The following is a 27,460-nucleotide window of genomic DNA, read 5'->3' on the forward strand; positions in this document are numbered from 1 at the left end:
CTTACTTCACCAGAATCATCTTGGCTATATATGGTAATTTTATGCTAATGACTTACTTCACTAGAATCATCTTGGCTATATATGGTAATTTTATGCTAATGACTTACTTCACTAGAATCATCTTGGCTATATATGGTAATTTTATGCTAATGACTTACTTCACTAGAATCATCTTGGCTATATATGGTAATTTTATGATAATGACTTACTTCACTAGTATCATCTTGGCTATTGATGGTAGCATTGGCTTCCTCATATCCTTGTTTCTTAGCTTCTGACACTGCTCTCTCTAGTTTAGCTCGTTCTGCTGCCACAAGTTCATTTGCCTTTTGTTCTGCAGCAGCAACAGCTTTCTGAAGTTCAGCGACAGCCTGTCTTTTCACTTCATTTACAGCTTCCTCTGCAGAAACAAAAACTGAGCGTGAGCCACAACATAATGTTAACATACACAACATAATGTTAACACACACAACGTAATGTTAACATGCACAACGTAATGTTAACATGCACAACATAATGTTAACATATACACATGTTCAGCTTACACATCTAAAGGTGTCAGTTATCATTCACTTATACTGCCTGACAATCTAAAACGGGTGACTTTATTGTCTGACCCACCAACCCGAAGAAGTGACCTGGCTACCCACAGCTGTAACCTGGTGACCTACTGCTGTGATCTGGTGACCTACAGCTGTGACCTGGCAACCTACAGCTGTGACCTGCATAATAAGAACATGACCTGGCCTTTCAACTTTACAGTGTAACTGACAAGTATGAGTCTGGTCACCAAATTCTACGTTTTAAAATGTTTTAATTCAGTGATGGCTATTAAGTAATGGTATAAATGAGCGAGAACAGACTTAACCTAATACTTTAGTTTAAACTGACAAAACTAAATTGATTTTGTTCATGTGATATTTCTTTATGATGCATGTATTGCATAATACTCAGTGTTTTTGTTTTGCCAATAAATTTTACAAGGGTTCCACAGCAATATTCACCAGATTTATCCTTGGTATATCAAAGCAATTGTATTGTAGAACAGGAGAAATGTTATTACATTGCCTGGACAAAAAACATTTCCCTAACCTGAGCAAAGACGCTGATGGTGATCAAACTATTCACCGATCTCCTCACCATAAAAAGACTACAACGGAAAAATTTGATAACAGTGATTGCAATTCAAGAAATTACTTCTAGTGATGAACATTGGTTTTATTTATCATCTACCATGGGAACCATTGGGAGTTCAGTTACCTGCTCTCCTTTTAACTTCAGAGACTCTATCTTCTGTCTGTCTGATTGTGTGTGCCATCATTTCACCAGCACGTTTTTTCATGTCGTGTTCAGCGCCCTCTGCGTGTCTGCGTACCCATAAGGCCAGCTCCTCTCTGTCCTGTAAACTGCGCTGATGCAACACAGCTATTGCACGTTTGGTTTTTTCCACCATTCCCATGATACATTGCAGCATCTGAAAGTCAACAAGATAATTTTCATTCAACATTTTATTAAATTTTTGACAGGAATTAGCAGAAGAATTGATAAACTGGTTAATAATAATAATAAATTAGATTTTCTTCCATAAATTTTTTTATGTTATGAAGCATCTTGAACAGTGACGGCATGGCCAGTTGAAGTATACAACATTAAATAAATAATAACAACATGACAGCCAGCAATCTTTGAATGGCTTTCCTAATATTTGTTGGTCAATAATACATAAATCATATCTCCCTCGTAGGGCGTTGTCTGTTACTATGTAGTATTTGCTCTATGAATTGCAATTCATCACAGATTAAGGTGGTTGGAAAGGCTAGAGCGTCAGTTATAAATTTCAACAAAACTATTAAAATATAAAAGGAGTCAACTTTCTCTGTGGAATAAAAAAAACTAGACATTTGGGCACAAAGGCATTGCAGAGTTATAGCCTGTTAAAACTTCTGAAAAACTGACCAAATAAGAAGAAGTTGGGGAGTCCTTAGTGTATTAACTATGGTAGAGGTCCCCTAGCTTTTAATAAAATGTTTGAAAAGGGAAAGTCATTATTTGCTGTTTTTCAGGAAAGTTTGACAAGGCGGTGCTGGCATTCAGAGTGAGTGACTGCTATTGTAAATGCATTTATAGATTCTTTGAGTGTCAAAGAGGTGTCAAAACCAAAAAAAAAAATGCTCTATGACTTCAAAAGAGGGGGGCAAATATGGCTTGTTTTCAACATTTTTGACAGAATAACAGTTTTCCTACATAATTGTATACCAATTTAATCAAACTTTGAAATGAGATATGGACATGGAATTTTTACAGCCTATTAACAAGGTTACAGATAAGATTTGTACGGCGCAATTTTCCTGAATTTGAAGTACTTTTTGAAAAATCACATTTTGAAATTTGAAAGAATTTTTAATAATTTTTTGATATATAAACCATGTAAAATCATAAAAACAAATTTAATTTACAAATCCTGCCGTACAAATCACAATAAATAGTGTCAACATATTTATAACTAATTTGGTAATATTAATACTATCCAATTATTATTAAATTCAAATATGTAAAAAAAATATGAAAAATTAAATTTTAATATTTACTGGTGTCATATTTCAAAATCATGGCTGCAAATATACAATTTTTATATTCTTTGGAGAAAATTTTAACTAAGGGAGTTATCCTGAAAATTTGAACTAAATATCTTGATTCTAACACTTGAAACTTGACATTAACTCTGAGAAAAGAATTGGTGCAAAAATAGCCTTTCCAACCACCTTAAGCTTTTTCCATAGATTCAATATTGCTAAACACCGTCTCTTGTACATTGGGGGAACCTTGGAATTCCAGCGGATACAATAAAAACAAAACTATGCATAAACAGGCACAAAGAGACACATACTCATTTGTATTTTTGTTTTGACTGACGTGAGTAGATTTCTCTGTTGCCTTGTGCCGATAGAACACTAGTACAGCCAAAATATCTGACGTTTTTTTACACAGTAGAGTTATCATTAAATAACCTGATGAAAGTAAAAGACTGCATAACTGAAATGGCAATGTTTTTGGTGAGTAGAAGATGCTGATCTTGATGAAGGACAAAATGAGGATATCTAGTTGTGCTATACTTACAGTATCTACATGTTTCCAATCATCTTCTACTCTATCATCAAACACTGAATATTCACTTGATGGATGCATTGATTCACGATTGTGGATTCCTCCAGCAGCTGTTAAAAATAGGGAAGAATAAAGTTTATAATACCGATGAATAACAAGCTTACTGACAGGTAAATGCAAATGTGATATCTAGCCCAGACACTTTTCAGATAAGCTGATATATAACATTCATATCATAGTATTGAGATAAAATTTCTGACTGCAAAATGGCTGATGATCTGCAACTTCAAACTTACCAATGGGGTGATGTCTTTCTCTGTCTCTTTCAAATCTGCTAAACTCCCTCATTTCCCTTTCTCGAAGGTCCCGTTCCCGGAGTTCCCTTTCCCGGAGTTCTCTCTCTCTCATTTCTCTAGCATGGGCCAGATCTTCCATTCTGATGGGATGCGGCGCTGCAGACCCATGGTGGTTGATTGTACTACTTGGACTTGTTCTATTTGCATTGCTGGGACTGACTGTACAATGACGCTTTGCTAAATGCTGTTCTTGCAATGGCTCTCTGCCATTCTCCTTTGGTGTGGTATTCACCCTGTATGATGGAAACAAACCCAAATATGTCAAAAACCTATGAACAATTACATGCAAATATTCTTGACAAATTACCTGAATGAAAAAGGAGGCATCTTGTATGTTGGTCAGTCTGAAGTGTCTATGACAAATGCCATGCACAAATTATTACACCTTTCAATTTTCATCTGAAATACTTTTCAGAAACTGAGGTCACTAAATATTACAATTATTGCATGAATGAAAGAGAGAAATTATTTCTGAATTAGGACAGTGAGATATTTTACCGTAAAATTTTCAAAACAATGATGTTGTCTGTCTGTTAAGCTTTTCCCATTTCTATTTGGACGGTTGGAAAATTAAATGTTTCAAGGCAAATCTACTGAGTCAAAACTCTTTCAAGCACAAACATGTTGCCACACATTGTGACAATCTATTTTTGGAAAGACAATGAAATTAGTACGTTCACACTCGAGATGAAGCAGATGCCTACATTACTACATTACAGCGGTGTACAATGCATGTCTTAAAAGAACAATTAGCTATGACTGATTTGCATGTCACAACATGAATCTCTACTTCTTCATGGATTAACGTTGCCACGTGTCTTGATTTATCACTTCAATAACAACAGATTTCAAACATTACAATTTTTATCAACACTTGAATCTGTTGCAGGCCCACCAGCATCTATCAAATCTTAACCTTACCCAATCATATGCAAATCTTCAAAACATCACATGACCATCAAACAGCTAAATCACATGACTGCCTGCATTTCTCACATGACCGCCACCATGAATCACATGACTGCCTGCATTTCTCATATGACCACCATCATCTTTCACATTTCCACTTCCATGTTTTGTTCTCTTGTTCATGACATAATAACACGACTCTCTGGAAATGTTCTTGTATAGCTTTTTCACAGCATGTCACTATATAGAAATATTGCCATTGGTCTGTCGCGCTTTGCGTAATTGATGTGGTATCAGTTTGGAATGACTCGTCACTTTAAAGTTTGTAACTATGGACAGCCATTCAAGATGGTACTATAAGTGCAACTGACCTAAGACAAAACTTGCAACACCTTCATGAACTGACCTGAAGATTTTCAAGGCTTTTTATAAACTTACATAAATTTTGTCAAGTACTGCATGAAAGGAAACTGGCAAGCAAGACTGGCTCACGTAAAAAAAAAAATATCCAGAAACCAGGTATTGTGCATTGTAGGAACTAATGAAATGAAGCCAGAGGTGCCATGAGTCTTTCCAAGATCAGAAGCATCAATGCCGTGTTGACATAAGACTGCATTTAACTTGCACTGTTTTCCATATGAAAAGACCTAGCTACAGTGTAACACTGCCTTCAATTTACAAAGAATGTGTTCACACTGTTATCAAGCTAACTGATTGGTGATCAAGTATGGCTGGTAATGCAGGAAGGTGACACCTTTATTTTAAAGTAAACATTTCTAAAATCCATCCTTTCACAGTGTTTTACAGATGTTTGAAGCTCTTCAAAGAAAGAAATTACTTCTAAAACCATTCAAACAATGTAATGAATTCTAATAGCTGGATTTCTGTTGGTTTATTTAGTCATATGGTGGCCTACAGAACAACTCTTAGAAATAATGTCTACCTATAGTGATGAAAATTGACAAGTTTGTTCTAACAAAATCTATTTCATAAGTGAGATACCAATGGTAAAATGTGCGTTGTATTACCGAAGAAAAGGCGGATCAATTACCTTTCAGGGGTTCGTCGTTTGCCATTTTCATTAACTTCCATCAAGATATCGGATGAATCCACTGGCGATGCTTTGGTGTCCAGTAATAAATGTTCATGTTGGCTGTAATACTGGTGGGGTGTCATTTTAGCCATACGTGCACAGTGCATTAGCTCCCGTTGTAGCAGTGGCAGATTAGCCTGTTAATCAAGTCACAAATACACATTTCAATTCAACAGTCTACATTACCAGGGGCTCTTGTCTTATCACAAAACTGGCAGTTTATCACCACAAGCCATAAAAATATACCTGTCTTTTACAAACATTGATTAGCTGTAGAAATGTCTTCGCAAAAAACTCCAAGTGACCTTGCCGTTTGTTTTACAAATTAAGTAATTTCTCATTAATACATTTCCTATGATCTGCACAAAGCTTTCACACTCACCTTCAAAAAGGGAATGACAAACGGTCTGAGAGGAAAATTGGTAGCTTCCTGAAGTTTGTTATGAAATTCTTCCACTGATAGTTGATTATTCTGCAAAACAAATTCAGCACAACAAATATTAGCAGTGTGTAATGATTGGCAAACACTTTGACACAGAAACTGACAAATTACATTAATTAACCATAAACTTTATGTAACTGTTTAATTTCTAAAATTGAAAGCATTACAAAAATTCATGATTATTATTCAAATAACAGATACACCGCTGGGATTGTTTTGCAAAAGTAATGTTGACGTAATTATATTGTCAAACACATAATTAATTAAGCTAAGTAGTGTTGGAAGAGCAGAACTACAGTAGATCCAAGGTACTGGGGATGTAGATAGCATTAGCAGTTCAAAGTTTCAACAGGTCCCCAGGTGTAACCTTTGAACTCAATTAACAGAATCAATTCAGCTGGTGCATTGGGACTGTTTGGCCAAGCATGAGGGTAGGGCATACGCGGAACCCCTAATTTAAAAGATGGTACCATGACATATACACAGATGCTTGCTTTAGGCCTCTACTGCAATACAAACAATATCTCTTTGCTCATGAATATTGGTCGCTCAGGTTTTGCTGGGTGCCACCAACAAAATTGCTATTTTGCAAGGCATCATGGGATGGTGCCAGTACAATTGCCTGTATCGCAGAAGAGATGTTGCTTTGCAATGAAATGGTTTTTGTATACTGGCAGTACTGTAGTTGAACACTTTGACATTGGAACTGATATGAGACAACATGTCAAATATGACCTTGATTCAGATTAACCATGTAGAAATGAACTGACTCTATTGATGTAGGAACAGAAAAAAAAAATTATGAAAATTTTGAGGGAACCTAGCTGAGACGTACATGGTTCTCAAAATGCTCAAACAGATAAAATAGATTGATTCAAGCAATGAGATTTACTTACAACTAATGCCATGACAAGACTCCTGACTCTCTCTCCTATCTCTGGTGAGATATCCGTACCAAACTGCTGCAGCGTTGTCAGGAATCTTTTCAACTTACTGAGCTGCCTTGCTCCACAAGCCGGAGGTAACTCTTGACTCGCACTGACGGAATTAGCCATGGAACTTGGTGGTGATGGGGTTCCATTCACACTGTTAGGTGAATGTAAACCATTCACTATGGAACCTATTCCGCAAAAAAATGAATAAAAAATTGCTTAGTGTGACTCGACATCAGCAGAAGAGAAAATCTAGGGAATCTGGCACTAATACCGTTAGATATATCAAATCTTTTTTATATATACCAAAGAAAGCTACACTGTGTTCCTATCCAATAAAGGGTGTACACTCACTCACGCACATATTGTAAAAATAATTATGTAAATTGCAAATAACCTTCCTTTTTTATGCTGGTGGTTTGTTAGATCAGAGCGAAGGGAATGAAAACATCTCTCTCTACATTATGAAGTCTGTGTGAGTAATATTCAGTTTGTGAGTACTACGTTCGTGCGATGACTTACTCTTAACTCACATTGATAGCACCATGTTTGTCTCTGTCCTAAAGGGATTCACACTTGAGTGTTTTCAATAATCATAAATTTCAAATTGCAAACCTTGTTGCATTTCTTTGAAGTACCAGCAGTAGTAGCGCACAGCTATATGAGCGGGTAATTGATTAGTATGCAGCAAATGTGGTCATCTAAAGAAGAAGCTGCCCTCATATATGATAGAATCATACTCCCCTTTACAACAGTACAAGTCTCATATGTTGTCACAATTCAATAATTGATATAATTCAACACACTATCCCGGCTCTGTTGCTAAAATTTGATGCAAAGAGCACACACATGCAAACACTATATCTCCACACATTTACAAATTGTATCCATAAAATACCTAATTTTACTAGTTTAAATGTGTAGAATGTATATCATGAATTATACTTAGAACTGCTTTAAAGATGCCAAGAACAAATTAGCATCCACAAGTTCAGAACCAAATTGAATATTATTTCGTGAAAAAGAAGTGTATATGAACAGAAAATGACAAATAAAGACTTGAAGTAGACAATTTTACATGTCATACATATTTTGAGAACCAGAAATGATACAATGCAGGTGTTCGTCTTCCCCAATAAAATATTGAGTAACCAATAACACAGAAAAAGTTTCCTATCAAGCAATTATTGATTTGATGACTTTAATAATTTAAACTTAATTACCAAATGGGAGGACACCCTGCTTTCACCTGCTTTTAACCCAAACTCAATGCACTTTTCACAGACACAATACTTTACCTACTCCTCTATAAATCACACTTTTTTGAACAAACATAAATAGATATACAAATCAACAACTATGCTGACCTCTCATGGATGCAAATGTAAATACAACCAGGCTCTCATAACAAACATTAGTCATACATTTGAATGACAAACTTTCAAATTGCCAGCATATTTGATTTTTCACAGGACTGACTAATGGCTTATATTTTTATCTTTCTATTCAGCCACACCTCCAGGTGGAGGTTTTCTCTGTGTTGTGCCACAGTCCCAAATAATAGTTAATTTCTAGACTGACTTATTATTTACCCTGTATGCACTGTTGGTATAGTCTGCAATGCTGGCCATCCTATGGCTAATATATCAGTTGGTGTTCTTTCCTATGGGAAACTAACTCTCACTACATGCTGTTCACTTTACTGAAAACTACCAAGCCCCACTAAAAAACTACTCTACATACACAAAAAAGAGTCTATTGTTCACATACATTTCCGCTTTCTCAGTATTATATTGAGATTTAATAGAACCCGGGGAATACTCTCTTTGCATATTGAAATGTATTCAAGCTCCGTACATTATCAGTTCATCTTTGCTGACGGCCAAAACCTATTTTAGTCTTTTATTTTTTGTTGTCCAAGCTCTCTGTACAGTGCCTTGTTTGACTTAATATGAAAACTCTGTCAAATATTACAGGCTATATTATAAGTCCATGTTTTTCAATTATTTTTTCATAGCTTTTGCATCATTCATAAGCTGAAACTCTGATTGTTCATAACTGAGAACTATATGAAACACAGATGGGTAGGCTTTCCATGAAAACAATTCTCTCATACATTTAACCGTATTTGAATTTCTTAACCTTAGAGTTATAATTTGACGTGACGATGATAACCTTTAACCAATACGGGATTACTTGACCAGTAACTGTGCAGGCATTGTAATCCCCATCTACCACCTTGCCCCTTTCTTATCAATGTGTGTGTATATATAGAAAATTTGCCAGCATACATGCTGGTATTCTTGATGCATATATGCAGGTTATTTGGCCTATGAAATGCTGCGGCCTATACTCTGGGCTACATATGGGGGATGCACCCTCTTCTTTAATCCTTCCAAGTCTAATTTTGGCAATTCTAGGACTCTTACTGGGTTTTAACAAAATAAACCCTCGTAGGTTGAGTAAAACCACTTGAGTTTCCAAGCAGAAGTGGCAATTGATACAGTAAGGAGTGTTTCTAATCCACAGTGTATTAGGTCTAACAGCTGAGTCTGAGAAATAAGCCAATGTGATCAGGTGTTACTCTGACTTGCTTCCATTAAACCGCTTAATGAATTTCTCACCCATCTGCACTGATTTGGAAGTAACTTTGTACAAAATATGCAATAACAAAAAACCAGTCTCTGAAAAAAAAGCTATTTTATTTTAAAAGCTGTCATGTCAATATTAATTTTGGGTTTCACGGCTTAATGTTTTTGGTTTGATGAAACGGCCACCCTTGTCTAATTAAAACAGTTGGCCCAGACATACTCTCCACTTGGCATATGTGACTTTCACACCATCTGGTGATTTATACATATGCTCTGTACGCTACATTCAAACTTCGCAGAAGAACGAAGTCCTTTGTCAAAATGTAACCAATTTAGCCAGCACTCTTTTGTCTGCCTTGGACGGCCTAACTACCAACAATCATTATCTATTCTGTTAACTTTCCAACTCATCATCACCACCAATGTTTGACATGTTACGTCCATCCTATTCTCTACTTCGATATTTTTGTTGAATACGTACACAGAATGCAATGTAAACACGCAGGTGCCCCACAAACTGACACTCAATATAGTCAACTCTCAACATGACCTTGGCTCAGTGTTACAGCTTTTCCCAAAGAGTATTGTATAATTATACAAAAAACCTAACCTGAAAAACTCATCTGCTGTATATTGTACTGACACAGACAAAGAACATTTGCCGGTGAAATTATCATTCAGATATAACTGTAACGGAAGTCTGTACAGCTGTACTCGGACATCTATCTATTATGTGTTGTTAATAATGTACACTTAATATCAATGCATACTGCTGGGTACACCTGCCTAGTTCCCTGATGGTGTATCACAGGCACTGTATGTCTAGTTTCTTTTTTCCTTGTAACTAGAAACAGCAACATCTTGTGCCTTGAAGACTTTGAATTCTAAACCAAACCATCACACTGTGGGCAGGTAGACTTTGCTTATGTTACTGTGTATGTTGTTGTATGGCTTCACTACGAGGTACCGGTTTCGATGAAGCCATCAACCCACATACGGTGTGCCTACATAGCAAAACTGACCTCAGGGAACCGTTTTAGAATAAATATACATCACTGACTTGGTTTGAACATAGATCCTTGAGAAAACTTGAGGGTCTGTGGTTTGAAGCAACTCCATGCTCTGAACTAAGTGTGAATGAAACAGGGAAAACAATGGACATATGTACAGTATGTACCATAGCATAGAGGTAATAGATGGAGTGTGCTACCCATGCATACGAGGCCATAAACATTCTAAATTTGTCCTTGATTTTGTCAGAATATCCAGATAACAATTAGAATATTGACTTACCTGAGCCAGAACTAGTGGATACTGATCGGGAATGAGTAGCTACCGACATTGTGGTAACCGGTGGCTGTCCTGTAGGTGAACACTGTGGCTGCGTTGATGCAGGCTTACTACTGCCCTGATCTGTCGGTGAATCAGGCATGCTTGGCTCTATGTAATCTGTAACAAAGAAACAACACAAAAAACAACCTCAAAATAAGTCATACTAAAGTGTAATTAAATGGAATGAAATAACCCTGCACATGCAGGAATAGACAGCTTCCTGTAGAAAAACCTGTAAAAACATGTTTTCACAGTAAATTTGTTAATATAACAGTAGGGTCTGCAGGAAAGACGTCATAAAAATCATTAAACAATGCTGGAATGGAAAGCACAAAAAAGTGAGCTGAATGTATTCACAGCATAATCATGGTAAAGTGTGAGAAAAAGCGAAAAACCTGATAGTAATAGTGAAGCATTATGTTAGTAAACAACCATATTGAAAAAAAATCCAGTTGGACGTACCACATTATGCTGGCTATAGTATAACAACAGCCAGCAAAATCAACTAATTTTGCATACATGTAGGTTCCACAAAACATTACCTTGTCGTTCTGTTTTGCTAACCATGAAGAAGCCTGGTTAAAGTCACGTTTTTCAGAGAATGAGGAGCAGCTAAAAAATCCAATGCGACCACTGGGCCAGTCAGCAACACTAATGCCTGTATGTGTACTTTACGCAGTGTGAGTGTAGTCGTGCTGCCCCCCTACCCCTATCAGTATACGTGAATGGTTACAGATATGTGCAGGCAAGTCCAGGTGCATAGAACACATGTTCAGTTGGGCATTGTGTGCAGCCTACAAAAGGGCCAACGGCTCATTTAGCACACAAAGAAACCGGAGTGGCCAGACAATTTACAGAGTACAAGATGGTAGCCAATCCACTTTGTTATGATAATGCAGTTGATTCCATTGCTTATACAAATGCTTGTCCTTCTGTTCATTGACAAGGTACACATGACAATAGAAGGCATTCGCTGGCATGGGTATGTGTTAAACAATACCAAAATGACTTAAAATTTACTTTTTGCAGCACTGCAAATATGTACTCTTTCACGCACAAAAAAAAGACAGAGATTTTTAGAATGAGACAGTATTGAATCCGACATCTTACCTGTCACCATGAGATAGGATTCAATGCGCACCAGTCTCAGATGAAGTGAAAACTGGTCTAGAGTTACAAGCTTAGGTATGGTTCAAAGGTTGCCAACTCAGGTGGCCTCATGCTTTGTTTAGTGACACTAGGGATGCCACAATTACAATGCACTTGTTACTAAATTTAGCTGTACCGTACAAGGCTTGAAATATATACTAGTAACCATGTAGTATTTTTAAGCATGGTTGCTTGGGCCAAAGCTTTCAGGGTTTACCAGCAAACAAGACATACATCCAGAAAGGAAATTGTTAAAATAAACTGGTATGTAACTTTCAACCAATAGATACACTTCTTTACAGCCATAGTTGTTGTTTACTTTAGAGCTACGCCCAGCACATCTAAATCACACAATCTCCTGCATCTCCTGGACTACCCGGTTAAATGAGGTAGATATTATGATAACAGAGATCAGAGTAGACTGCTGCTAATGAAATATTGCTATCTTATTTTGGGCTAGTCATAAAAACAATTATTATGATGACAATATTAATAACAACAACATCACTATCAAAAGTACAAAAGCCATCTATATTACCAAAAAAAAATTACTGCCTGTGTCCTGAGACTTTGTGAATGACTGTCATCAATTATATTTAATTAGAACATTTTCATTTGTCTCATGTTAATATAATTGTATTCATGTAAACTTTTCATGGGACTTGACTGTTATACGGCTGTGTGTTTTTGACTGAAAGACTTTGACAGATTATCAGGTATGAACTTGAACATCAAAACAAAGTTGAGGTGGACTATATTTAAAGCATTATATGAATGCAAAAATTAGAACCTTCACACTTCCAAAACGTATGGGCACTGAAAAATTACTGCAGATGTATTGAGGTTTCAAGGCTTCAAAGTGTACAGATACCGAGTCAAAATATCAATTTCAGATGAATATTCACTGTTATTAGTAATTAATAGACTTATGGTACTAATAACATATAAAGTCAACTCATTTGCAAACTGAGTGATGAATTACTCAGTAGCTGGGGTCGGGGGTCACCCTTTGATGTTTTGTTATCACAATCACCACCTTTTTTGTCCATAATCAATACCCCTATGGCACACAATGGAATCTTCCCTTGCAATGCGGGGCTCATTGTTAAACTGAAAGGTAGCAGTAATCACATAATATTTGCCTGTAATTCAGAGCGTCTACAGACAACATCTTGCCCCATAAATATAACTGCAAGTTAATTGTTGTTGAATCTGTACGTTAAAATTTTTTCAGCTATCATGGTAACAGCAGTGTAATTCATTTACGTAGTAGGATTACACAATACCTACCTACGTTGTTGGTTTGCTTATTACTAGTTTTACCACTGCCACTCATGGGTGTGTCTTGAATATTAAAATTATAACATGGAAGCTTGCAAGAAAACCAAATCTGGTAGTTTTTTTCTTGTATCCTTTATCATTACTTTATTTCAGTGACCAACAAAGGCTACTACTAAATTAGGTCATAAACTAGTTCTCAACAAGCTACATACTTTATTGGCATCGATGCCATAGATGTACATGTACATGTGTACATGAGATGACATCATATACAGGTATCATTAATTCATCATGCACAGAGATTACAAAGTTTCCATCACTCATAAATTCAATGATACGACAAAACTCAGACGTTGTGCATTTATCCCATACATTAAAAAAAAACTGCGTAACAAATGTAATGTTAACTTTAATTTTTTTCTCACTCTTATTGGTTTCTTATTCACAGTAGATGATTGTATTGTATGGAGAAGCAAATTAAAGCATTCCTTCAAGCACACACTGTGACACTCACACATTTCAATCTATTACAGATTTCACATTCAGAATTGTGGACATCCGTTTTTGTTGGATTTTTTGGATGTATTGGCTTCATAACTACTGCTAGGTAGCACTCACTTAGGTCTCTTTTAAATGACACAGCAGTTATCATTAATATCAAACATTTATATTTGTAAACAGTTTTGACCAGATTTTGAAATTTCAGGTAAAAAGAGGACAGAGACAATACTGTTGAACTACCCATGCTGCAGTAAAAACATCACATGAAATTCCAACAACTGTAACTTTACTGTAGTACATAATAATTATAAAGCAGCAAAACAAAAGCAAGCTAAAAAAAAAATTCATCAGCATTTTTTTCCACAGTAGCTTATGTTGCAAAGATGGTACCCTTCATAACGCTGTTGTTTCACAGTTTTGTTTGCTTCATTCATCAACAGAACTTTTTGCGGTTGAAAAAAATTGTATACACAACATGATATGGGGGCTTTTATAATATTTGCAGTCTGCCCTGATCATCCTATTTTTTATTCTACATATCATATCAGCAACTCTAAACGTTGTGTTCTAACTACTGTGATATTAAATTGAAATCCTCAAAAATCAAAGTCTCTTCTCTCATCTGTATGTCATAATCCCCAGTGACATTTAAAGATTCTGCCTTCTCAGGTTTAGGCCTTCACACCCCTATATTGCTACACGCAGGCCTGTTGTTACGTTGGAAACAATAGGCTTGGATCAAACCATGGAGGAGACGGGGATTAAACTGAGCGATGCCCCTCACCTGTAGCCATGGATAAGTGTGGTCATGAAATGCAAACAGGGCTAGACATCAAGCTTTAATCAACAATATTAGATTCAACATGAATATGATTGAACATATGAAATATCGTGATCATTTTTATTATACAGCAACAATATTACAGAACAGGCTTTATTGGCATATTAATTCCTACAATCTAATACATATCAATACTATTAATATTAAATTCTTCATTAATGGTCAAGTCATCATGGCATGAGTATACCTGTATCTGAGCTGACAGCTTCATACATACCAGTAGAAAATACTAAGCAATATAACTGAGACAGTCATGACACTCATTGGCAAAAATCCCATTACTGTAGCTAGCCATTGTGCTGGTAGACTTAAAATTTGTGTTTTGTGAAATTATAGCTCTGTCGTGACAGTTACATGCCAAACAATTTAGCATAAAATATAGTAGCCACTACTAAAAAATATAAAAGATGACAAGATACCAGTATTTGTGAAAACGTTGCACGAAATGTAAATGTTTAGATATTTTGCATTAAAGGTAAAAAGCAAACAGTAAAGTTACCTCTTTATAGTGTTTGTATTATATGACAATACCTGACTCAGAACGCTTCAATGATGATGAGAGGTCCAAATAAATGTTTTATTACAACTTCTTTGTCTATGTCTCTTACAATTTAGTATCTTGTCATATTTTTTTAACTGACTGAACTACTCATCGTGCTTTGGTATGTTCTTTAAATATTTATCTATCTATTGGCAATTCAATAGCTATTCCTTGTTTTTATATTGACTGGTCTGTTGGTCATATATTTTTTATATTGACTGGTCAACTAGTCACGCTGTGGTATATTGTTTCATATTCACTGGCTTATTCTGGCATGTCAGTGGATCAGCTTTCCATATTGACTGATGACTACTTAATACAAATTTGCAAATATCGAGTGCCTACTTGGACAAACATTCCTTTTGGTCATATGGACCTGTCCATTTAATATGTGACACACTGCATAGTGCATTGCCTTTCATCATGCTGATATGGATATTTCCAATGCGTCTTACACAATGCATCATATGCTACATAGTTGATGATTTGTCCAACATTTATTGCAAGTGAAATTGTTGCTGGATATTAATGGGACTGAGAACAAAAGTAGATTTCAGTGGCAGAATTTCTGATTGACAGATAAAATCAAGTCAGCAAACAGCTACTTCCAGGCCATATTGTCCACCAATAACAACACAATAAAGTCCAAACATTTTTTTTATGATTTGACAATACTGCGAGTAAATGGCTATCTTTTCACGCCCTGACAGAGAAAATAAAATATGGCAAGGCACTTTTGCATTTTCTGGTTGCAATTCTGCAGGCAGATGTGAGTAAGACACACTCCTTTATGCATCCTAAACCTAATACTAAGAGACCAGATGTGACACTCACAAGGGACAATACTTTGTGACAAATCTCTTCTTTCCAATCTCCTATTCACAGTTGAATTCTCAACCTCTTCTATTTGGTTTGAAGTCATAGCCAGATGCTCAATTCAATACTATGTTTATGTTCATCTTCCTCAATCAACACAACTTGTTATTTTTCCCTTAACCACTGATCTTTTATTTCTACTTAGATCCCTCAGAATATCTGTATATAATCATTTAATTTACAGCACTCATTTTTCCCCCAGAACAGCAGCATCGAAGCAAGTCCATAATTTACAGTCAGATAAAAGCAAGAATATTTTCAACATTTTTTGCTGTAGGAGTTAACACCTCTATCTTATCTTAAAACTGTCTATGCTATCCAGGGAAATATTCAGATATGGTTTCACAGCAAAAATACTACACGGTTGAAAGAACTGTCAGGGATCACAAAGCTCTCATCTGAATTGAAAGGAGAGATGTACTTTCATGAATTGAACTAAAATGTATCTTGAAAATGTGTATGCTTGAAAGTGATGTGATTCAATTGTTCAAAACGGCACCAAACCATTATACCCTAACAGAGCTCAGAGCAGGCTAAACAAATTTGTAACATAAAATTTTCTGATCAATTTTAGGGAGCTATTGGAATTCTTAGTATATTCTTTACCAAATGGGAAAAGACTTATCATGAGGAAAAGACTGTGCCAAGCAGAGCTTTTTAGAGAATGAAAATGATCAAACATCATCTTGGAAATGCACTGAGTGGCTTACAGGCAATATGGCTGTACAAAATTCACTGAGCTAAAGGTCTTAGGTTCAAGGAGATGAATTGAAAATTGTCGTATCGAACAGAAAAATGACTGAATACACTTCCTCGGGTTCCTTCACCCACACATGAATTATCATACAAATCTGATAAACAAGGATGATAAATAACAGCTTTGACATTGGTAAACAGCTTTTTGTCCCTATAATACTGAAACAAAAATTTATTCAAACAATAAATAAACCAACAATAAAGACACCTAATATGTTTGGAAATGTATATTCTTAAAGAATAAAATATGGATGGCGGAAGACAAATGAATGAAGACAGAAAACATGTCATGAACCTATCGTAACACACAATTTTTGAAACATAGTCTCGAATGTTAGAAAAGTATCATTATATTAAAATTTTGAAATACAAAAGTAAATGTACACCCAATGTGGAACACGAACAGAAAACATCGATACCCTGACATAAATTAAGATCTGATCAATTTAAAGGTGTTGTATATTTGTAAATTTAATAAAAAACCCAACATATTACCAGTAAAGTTATATATGGTAGTTTTTTGTGAAATAGGCCCTAAATGGTTCAGTTAATTACCTGAAGTGTGTACAAATTTAAGATATCAAAATGATCAGATTGGCACTTTTAGCAAGAAATATGAATCAAGTATTAAAGTAGTTGATGTCAGCCAGTAAACCAGTGTGGTTGTGCATTGTTTACCTACGCAATGCTGGATAACATATAAAAGCAGGGCGTAACTGCATGACTACAATGCTAAAATGAAGTGTGCTGTATAGCTTACCTTACAAAAACCAACTCCTACCATAAGAACAACAAATGTGATTTTAATATACTGTACCTGCATACTGTCAATCAAATGCAACTCACATAGCATGATGGGAAATTCTCTTTATCCGAAGAATTTTTACACCTTTCACAGTTAATTACGTTGGTCTCCTGGATTCTTCACGTTGGTCTCCCAAATTAGCATCAACCACATGCACAAAAATGTCATCCTAATGGCTAATTGAGCACTACCTCCAAGTAATGTACACTCTGACAATCTTGTAAACTATTAATTCCAAACATATCAGTCACATGTTGTACCTTCAAGGCTGTATTTTCCCCAAAGTATGGCATTGTTGATGGAGCTGGCTTACTTTACTCTAATTTTACAGATTTTGATGTGAATATATCTGCCTTGCTGAGCACAGCCTTTCAGAGACACGGCCTAAAATGAAGGCCATGCACTTTAATTTATACATCTTTCATCTTTAATAATTTTTGTCCATTATTTTCCATGTAAAATTTCATATACTATGATAAAATTTCAAGTTTTGAGTTATGAGGCACAAAGATGAGTCCTATGTCCCACAATGCACTGCAACCTCAGCATAACCATATGACTGAGATCTCTTTGTATATTAGAAAACTGAAAACAAACTGTCAGAACATACTCTACTTTAATCCTTTTAAATCTTTTTCCATATCACACCCTTCAATTAATTCAACATTTTGCAAGTCATGATGACATCACTTTTTACATCATTTGCCAATATGATATCCCTTGAGAGCTTCATGCAAGTGTACGACATATAAAGTTTGTCTGTATAATACTAAGCACTTTCACTTGAGATGTTGAAATTCTGAACCAGGTTTGGTAATAATGAACAAGTACATCTATTGTACATTCTACCAGTGAGAATACTAGTCTGTGTCTTAAAAAAGCCACACATAATGCTGTTCAGTAAAATTGACCATTTCTAGGCACTCAAAGCTCTGTGCCTATTGCAGGTGGTTTTGTATGTTCACATTTGGCAGTTCCAAACAGCAGTAAGGTGGCACTGGTTGGGATATTTTAACACTGTTTATCACTTAATACAAGTACACTGCAGTAATGTCCTCATGTGTACTTGGTGGTATCTTTGTAATCACCTCATGCACGTAGTATCAGGATATTATCATAATTATTTACCAATTTAATTTTCAAATCATATTTAGCCAAGGGTATTTCATTTCTACATGATGCCACTGATAGTTCAATGATTGCATTATTGCTACATTGAAGATAATGAAATATTCTATCTACATGATTGACTAAGCCTGAATGATTTCCCTATACCAATATGATTATTTATCTGTCTTTTTAATGATACCTTGACATCCCTATTTTCAACTTACACCTTAAAATTCCAGGGAAAAACTGCTTACTAGAACAGTGCATGAGAATGTTTGGCTACCCAAGGATTGCGTTTGGTTTTTCTGAAAGGCTAGAGCTAATCTATTGAAGAGAGGTATTGAAAAGTGAGGGAGAGTTGGTATGACCTAGTGTATCAGCAGGCCTGAAAGCCACTAGACTGGGATAAGGTGCAATGAGTGGGAGCAGATAAAGCCAATGAGATGAAGAGATGCACAAGGGAGATGTTTTCACGGGTCAACTGCTGTGAGTATACAAAATGAATAAGCCAATGGGTGGAATCAGGTGAATGTGACTATATCTTAGAATCCAAGATGGACTGAAGTGGAGTGAAATGGTATAAAATGTAACAGAGGGACATATCACACATCAGAAACCAATGGGCTGGAGCGGGAGACGTAGTAGAACTACACAGGGTATAAATAGTGGCCTGCAAAGAGCTGAAGTCTGGTGAAACAGAATGACTGTACAGAGTGGAAGTCAATGGGACTCAAATCAAGCAGCAGAGGAGAGTTCTCATTGTCAGAAGCTTGTATACTGCTGATGATACTCTCTCATTGTGGGTTGAAATTTATCTGGAAGTTTATAAGGGCAAACGTTGTAAATAATTTAAGACCCAAAACAATCATTTGATATTTGATGGGATCTAATTATCTGAGAAAGCCTTTTAAAAAGGCTTTTTGCAGAGTTCTAATTTAGATATACCCAATGGAATACACCACATATGAAATCATTGAAGCAAATTAAAAACAATTTTTCTTGTCTCAATAAGTGTCTATAACCTTTACTAGAATATTAACTGATGATGTTATGCTTACATGGACACAGTATCCACTGTGAATAGCTCCATTATGGCTGCTTTGTAAAACACAACCAACCATGGTAGGAATATCTAAGCTGACTGTCCATATGTTTGTTTCCAATATGGTTGCAACGTTCTAGATCCTAAAACACTTGCGGAAAACAGGAAAAAATCCAGATCGTTTATGTTCAATTTTATTAGGTTTACATTGTATTCCTTTAAACTCACAGAGGGCACTGTTTTCAAACTCTATGTTCAGATGGTTTCAAGGAAGGCCTGCGGATGCTAGGGCCGGCATTAGTGAGGGACACCCTTGTGTATAGCACCTCTCCACTTATTTACAGAACAATTACTCTGCCATAAAGCACACACAAGTTTGTTTGCTAAAACAGTAAATCAGTACTTACAGCTATGATGCTGAATAGATCACAAAAAAATCCACTAGATTTCGACAGTGTTGGAAAACAAACACAGCCATCGACTTGACATCATATTGTCTGCTGATGAATTATACTGTGTCCGAACCATGTGCATTCGTTACCCTGACCAGTACAAATTCTGTACTAGTGCTTGAAATTATAGTTATTCTGCCTGTCAATTAAATCCAAAACTGTTGGTATCACATTTGCTGGTTGGTTGACTCCGTACATCAGTTGTTAAAAATACAGTAAGTACATGTGTTGGCAAGGTGAGCTTCATTTTAGCTTTGTGTCTGCATGACATGCAATGTTTTCCCTGTCAACACAAAGTATGCTTACAATTCTTGCTCTGTATAAAATATGCAAGTAATCGCCATACGGTTTTAGTCCACTATTCATACCTGCCAATACTCTTACTTGAGATTGCAAAAAAAAGGCTTTAAAATTACATCTATATTCCAAAGCTTTGAAACAGATACTGTTGGGTATGTTCCACTTTCCTGGAGGGGTTGAAAGACTTGCCATATGGGAAAGAGATGTGTATTGTCTCTGTAGCAAATACGCTTGAAAGTGACAGAATTTGCGATGCACAATTTATTTGTGATTGGGAACTCATAACCCCTAACCATAGCTAAATTCAGCTGTTATTGAAATTCATTCAAAGATTACAACCCTGCAGCTAACCTGTCCCTCTAAATATTAATAACACTGTATGTTATATTTTCAAGTGGAAGATTCATTTTTTCCAACATGTGAATTCAAGGTAGTACTAACAATAACAATTTCAAGGTAGTACTAAAATTACCAATTTTCTTGACAAAAAACCTTTCTTTCCATGTGCCTACAAACTGCCTAATAATTGTGCATTCTACATATTAATTGTTGATCAAATTGGTACAATATTTAAATTCACTGCTCAAGGGCTGTCCAGTTTTCATCATCTATGAAATATTTTACTAAATTATTACATTAATATTTTGGCTTTTGGCTGCAAATAAATTTTGCGTTTTTTTTCACACCATTATTCCTGTTTTGACAGAACATCATATTCAAGATAGCAAAAGTATTAAAAATGTGACACATTAACATGACTCATGTGATATTTCAAAATTTAACAAAAACACACATATATTGGCTTTATATAGCATGGATGTGATACTGATGTAGTCAATAAATTAATCCAATGATTTGTAGTATCCCATGGGTCATTCACGCTGATAGATCTGTGCTACAGTACGATACAGTGTCATGAAAATTTCACACTCTTTTATCAAGAGCGCAAGGGAAAACACAGCTTTGTTTCACTATAAAAAATTGTGCACTTTGTGACTACCATGATGCTACATGGTGTTCCATATTACCCAGCCCAAATTAACATAAAGAAATAACGATCAATACACGGCATCTGAGAACTCTCACGCTTTTACACAAACAATTTCACACAAATTGACATTCCAATGGATCACAGAGGCAGCCATAGTGTTCTTTACAATACACTTAGAGTGTCTCAAATTTGATCCACATCTGGTGCCACGGTATACCAGCAGTTGAGACTCAAATGTAACAGCCTGCACAGGGACCGCTTTTGTTTACATTTGAAAAAAAATAAAATTAGGAGCTGTCCCTTTTTAAATACATATGGCTTTAGACGACATGAATTTGCACTGAAACAAAAGAATTTCATTATGCTGCGAGTTGGAAAATGGCACATATGTTTGCAATCTGTTCTCAATATTGCCAGATCTATTTGGCAAATAATCAATAACGTCAGTACAGTAGCCAACAGTGTTTAGTTCCATTCGCTCTGACGAATAAAGTGGAAATGAAAATATATTTCTACAGCTGTTAGTAACTCATGTGCCAAATCACAAAATTTACAACTTTAAACAGATCTAAAATTGACCAATGAAGTAACTCCCACCTGTTCTATAGGTACAAATATGGACACTGCAGCACTGGTTCATCTCATTGTCTCATGCAACAAAATTTACTATTATTTGTTTATTTACGTCATGTTAAACTGTTTATAAAGGCATAGTATTTTAATGATATCGTGTTCATCAATACACTTCACAGGGTTCACATTTCTGCTTTTCAGATATTTACTACATTAATCACAGCAAGTGAATAAAATTCTACGGCTACATCAGATGAGCGGCTCTCAATATAGATTGCAATCTTTTTTCAATTATAAAATGTAACATGGAATCATGACAAGATCCAGCGCATTGAAACTTACTTTACACTATTGAGTTTTGTCACTAAACCGAATGCTTTCTTTTTTGAAGCAGTCGGTATCTTGGAATAAATGAATTCAAGTTTTATGAGGCACACATGAATATCACTGAATCTATGCAACGTATTCTTGTATACATCTTAAATTGATGTCACAAAGGTGGTTGCAACAATTCCACAAACACAATTATGACTGCTATCTCATGGAAAATGTATTTTAGTCATCTGCTCCTTATGTTTTGGTAAATTAAAACATAACGCCAGAAAACATTTTTTTTCAGGACAGCACTGAATCTTTTCAATAAATGACACCACGTTCAGAGTAACATTTTGTACAGAATGGTGGGCAACAGTGAAAGAGTTGTGGCTATAAAAATCAATAGGATCTAATTGATTTGCCGGGCCATTGAGTACTTTTGAAATCGAACTGCAGTATTGAATATATAGTCTTGTTGCCATAGCTTTACTTGTATATAGTGATATCATATGGATATTCTCCCATCATTACAATCATTTACTTCAATAAACGCTGCCTTTCATCTTACAGTTTCTGTCCTGACACTTCGGTTTTCATTCAAAAGTTGTTTTTTTTTCATCTCTCTGTGAGCAATTAAACTTTACGCCAACATGTTTATATGTTAAATGAATGCAAATTGCATGCATGAGTTCATATACTGCATAATGTAAACAGTCAAGTTCAGTTTTGAAAATTCTTATTTTTTTGGTTTTGAACAAATTTGTATTTTTCTTATTTCTTTTCCTTAATTTAGAATTGGAATATAAGCTTTATTCATCGGGGCAGATTTGATGGCCAGGATATTATCCCATGACTTACTGTATGCTTTTTACAGGAACTGAGATAATTTGTGGTAATCCTTTTGACTATACAACTGCATGCAGTGAATTAGTTATACCCAGTAGGCAGTGAGCTGGTCTCCCTGTCACAGTACCTGTGTTTCTCCTGGGTACATGAACACTGTCATGTATCGGATCAGCTGAAATGCTAGTATTACTATGTACCTATGTTCTAACCCTTTTCCAAGACACTGAGTACACTAAGTAACGCAATGCTCACCATTCTTTAATTCCAAAATAAAATGAATATTACTGTATTTCATGTGATAGAAAAGAATTTTGAAATTCCTTCTCGAGATGATACGACAGTTCCAATGCTGTTTTGCAACATGGTGATGACAAATATCTTCCTTAATCCACCAACTTTTAATTCAATTTTTACCCTCAATAGAAAAGGCAAGCCATTAGTATGAATCCATTTTTCTTCTCTTTTTCACCTTTGAAGATGTAAATCTGAAATGGCGACGTACAGCCTCATGGGCAAATGACAATGCAATTAGACAGTAATTGGAAAATTTTATATTGGTGAACTGGGCTGTCAATTTTGGTGTTCAATTCACTGATATTGATTCAAGCTTTGACACTGGCCAGAGTTTGATAGTCTGTTTCTTGATTTTGATTTCAATATTACCATTTGCGAAAAAAGATGCTTGCTGAGTCTCCTTCATTTTAGCACACTGTGAGGTCACTGGGTTTTTGTCACTGAATATCCACGGCATTCAATTCTTAAATAAAGCTATCACTTCATTACATAGAGAGTGTTGTCTTTAAGAATCCAGCTTGTGTGTTCCACTGGACACTCAAGCCTCAGCAAACTTGAATCATGTAACATTTCCCTTTAGGCTTACAAAAGAAAACGGCATGAAACTACCTTTGAAAGCTGAATGCGTAGGGTTGAATAGCAGTAAGAGTGAAGGCAGATCCTGATCTAACTAATTCAAGTTAAGATTGCAGCTGACAGGTGAGTACACACTCATACACTGTGAAACCATTTACTAGGGTTTGTATTCTCTAGCGCAGTGTTTTAACACACTTCAGCAGCTTGTCTAGGGTCTCAAACACGCCATGTGCAAACCACATTCCCAATTCCATTTACAGACTGGGGGAAATTCTCTATTATTCCATTTCATTTGCTTTCCGCTGTATCTGATTGACATTTGAAAGGGTAAGGCAAAACTTGAGGGGCAGAAAAACCAAGGCAGGCATGCAATGCAGTTGTTCAATAACAAGTTGCATGCACAAGCTGACAAACGGAGACTCGTCATGTTACATGAAAATGACTTGGTAGTAACACAGAAATGTGAACTGTGTCTTCTCATGGTGACATAGAAATGATGACATTTAGATAACGACTCAACAGAAACAATGAACATTAAAGCGATAATGAACTAGTACTTGAGACAATATTTCTGTTCCGTAACAACATCTGACATCTCAAGAAGCAGGGAAAGTGTTGAAAAGCCCAAAAACATATGATGACTAAAAATGAGCACGTACTTCATGCATATCAACAAGAATACATTATAGCAAAGACGGTGAAAGAAATAAAGAAAAAATATGAACAGTTTTAATGTCAATGTCATGTTTACATGCATATGTGTATAAAATGAAGAAGAATTCTGTGTAAACTCACGACAATGATTAGTAATTGCAGAGTTCTTCATCTTTTGCCACGAAATATTTGATGCCTGGTTGTTGCACACTGTCAGACTTTGCCTGAGTCTTTTATAAAACTGATGTGACATCAAAATTTCATGGGCTGTGAAATTCCCAACTGCATTATCACTCATCAATTAATAACACCTCATTAATTTCACCAGAGTGTGTTGGTCATCAATGACTAGCTTTGGGCTTTCAAAAGCTATATAACACTGTGTGGCATTATGGGTAATCAGATATCTCAAGCGAGATCATCTCCAACATATTTATAGTACAGATCTTCGACTGTATTTTACTTGACAAGGATAGCATACACTCTACATATTAATTATTGTCACACTTATTATCAGATGTCATATCTGTTCTTAACCCTCTTTCACCACCATGGTTTGGCCCAGACATATCGTTATCAATGGTAAATGTGGACCCATTTACAGGCAATTGGGGGTGAACAGGGTGAAACTGAAATGTGTCCACACGTATTCTTTTCATTGATTCAGTGATGAATTTACATCAAAGTTGCACTTTCACAAGCAAGGAGCCATATGGATCAACTAGACCATTAAGTCTCAGTCTATAGTTTTCTTTACCGATACATTTTGCTACCACCTGCCACTGAACTTCAAATCATATCAAGATATCACAGAGAACCTCTGGTCTAAAATATGTGATAACAGCAATTAACAGTCACATTATTCAACTAAATAATGGTAAACAATAAATAAATACATACATAAATGATAAATAAATACACAAATAAATAAATAAATAAAATCAATAAATAAATAAAAATGAATTATATCTATATCTATATATATTTATATATATATATATATTATGTATATATATTAATTCATCAATGTATCTTTTTAAGTGTAAAAAAGGTATATTGATGAATTTCATATATTCATATATATATATATATATATATATATATATATATATATATATATATATATATATATATATATATATATATATATATATATATATATATCATCAATATATCTTTTTTACACTAAAAAAATATACCAAGTTGTGCTACACAATTACAACATCTCATCATCGTCTTGTCCACAAACGTTCATCTAAATGATGAGTGTACAGTGAAGACCTCATGAAAATGGTTTGTAACTCTAACCACAAAACACTCGCTGAGAATTTAGTGTTCACTATTCTCACTATCTTTAACCTGGGTGTTACGCCTTGACTGTCTGACTGCCTATCAACAGATCAACACTGTACACAATATATTTTCAGCTATGTAAACAGCATTACCATAAGATTCAGGCACACACCTAAAATTTGTCATGACATTGACGATGAAATATCACACATTGCCACACAACTAATCAGAAAAATGAACAGACACAGCTGAATGTTTATGTAATTCTCAACAAAACACAACATGCACTTTTCTTGGACACAATCACCGTATACTGTATGACTAGCTTTGCCTTCCAAGTTCAAGTGTCAAGTGGTTTGATGGTTACTAAGCAACAAGGTCAACCTAATGTACATGTAGTTGATTAGTTTTCTTGCAAAATAACTTCAAATTAGCTCAATTGAGGTGTGTGAACTGCATTGCCTAATTCATTCCTTGCTATTGTGTAAAACTTTGGTAGTGATATACACATATACAGCCAATGATATCCGTAGCATTAGCTGGGGATGCAAGGCATTGCTTGTAATTGACTCGCTGTTGTATGGCCCTTACATCAGTTGTCCTTCTTCCCCAATGGGCAGCAAAATATAAGTGAATGAATGAATGAATGAATGGAATAGAATGAATGAATGAATGAATGGATGGATGAATAGAACAAAGTAACAATGCTATTGCTGTAAGAGTATCAGAATGGCTGAGAAAGAACAGACAGCAAAAACATGCCATGCTTGGTTGTCATATGTCTTGTCTGTACAACTCAGAAACAACTTACAAATGAGATTTTGTACATAACTATTTTGAAATAATCTTCCCATGAAATGCCAACTTTGCTATCTTTCTTCGCCCAATTATCTATGATTATTTTGAAACTGACCTTGGGAAAATGTAAACTGACAATGAATATTTGCGATGCAAATACAGGGAAAGCATATTATAACTCTTGATGTACTGGCTCTACAAGGAAAGACATGCATTTTTTCAGAAGCCAACCCTGGTGGATGTGTTGTTATGTCAATAAAATTAACATTGCGATGAATACGTGATGATAAATATTGGTGCTTGAAATTCTTCATGATAACATCATGTAATCAGTGAATTGTTTATCAGACCTGACTTCATTAACAAAAACAAAATGTTATTTGAGGACAGACCCTGTAGTCATTTGAAGTGTTGTTACAATTTCAAAACAGAGTTAACCTTACATGCCAGACAGCCAGTGATACATTTTGACAGAGTATGGGTGCATAATGGTTCATGATCACCCTTTCTTGTTCAGGTTTGCATTACCGGTAAGCCCTAGCTTGAGTAAAATCCCTCTGGATCTGTCAGCCTATATCCTGTCATCACCAATCTGCAATTACAATTTAACTCAATTTGCTGGATGGCATCCCACAGGACTCATGCATTTCATCTGCTGGCATCAAAAATACATTTTAATATCAACTAAAAGCATGTGAAGGTTTAC

At 35.5% G+C, this 27,460-nt stretch overlaps 1 protein-coding gene across 45 annotated transcripts in view; it reads right to left on the minus strand.

The window, feature by feature from the left end:
* LOC139147193 (protein CBFA2T1-like) overlaps positions 1-27,460 on the minus strand; it is a 124,429-nt gene that overhangs the window by 3,782 nt on the left and 93,187 nt on the right. For 20 of the 45 annotated variants that reach the window (XM_070718185.1, XM_070718179.1, XM_070718157.1 and 17 more), the window contains 8 exons: positions 10,722-10,877; positions 6,802-7,025; positions 5,846-5,935; positions 5,422-5,600; positions 3,402-3,694; positions 3,118-3,215; positions 1,261-1,474; positions 210-400 (listed from right to left, as the gene is read on the minus strand). In XM_070718185.1, the coding sequence (XP_070574286.1) occupies positions 210-400; positions 1,261-1,474; positions 3,118-3,215; positions 3,402-3,694; positions 5,422-5,600; positions 5,846-5,935; positions 6,802-7,025; positions 10,722-10,860 (1,428 nt within the window). In that variant the 5' untranslated portion in view covers positions 10,861-10,877. Of the gene's footprint in view, positions 1-209; positions 416-1,260; positions 1,475-3,117; positions 3,216-3,401; positions 3,695-5,421; positions 5,601-5,845; positions 5,936-6,801; positions 7,026-10,721; positions 10,878-11,302; positions 11,645-11,870; positions 11,984-20,069; positions 20,211-24,804; positions 25,005-27,460 lie in introns of those variants that run through there. The other 25 variants (XM_070718169.1, XM_070718172.1, XM_070718145.1 and 22 more) reach the window with 12 other exon arrangements.

Source organism: Ptychodera flava, chromosome 13 (genome assembly GCF_041260155.1).
Source record: "Ptychodera flava strain L36383 chromosome 13, AS_Pfla_20210202, whole genome shotgun sequence".
In the NCBI taxonomy this organism is placed as follows: Eukaryota; Metazoa; Hemichordata; class Enteropneusta; family Ptychoderidae; genus Ptychodera; species Ptychodera flava.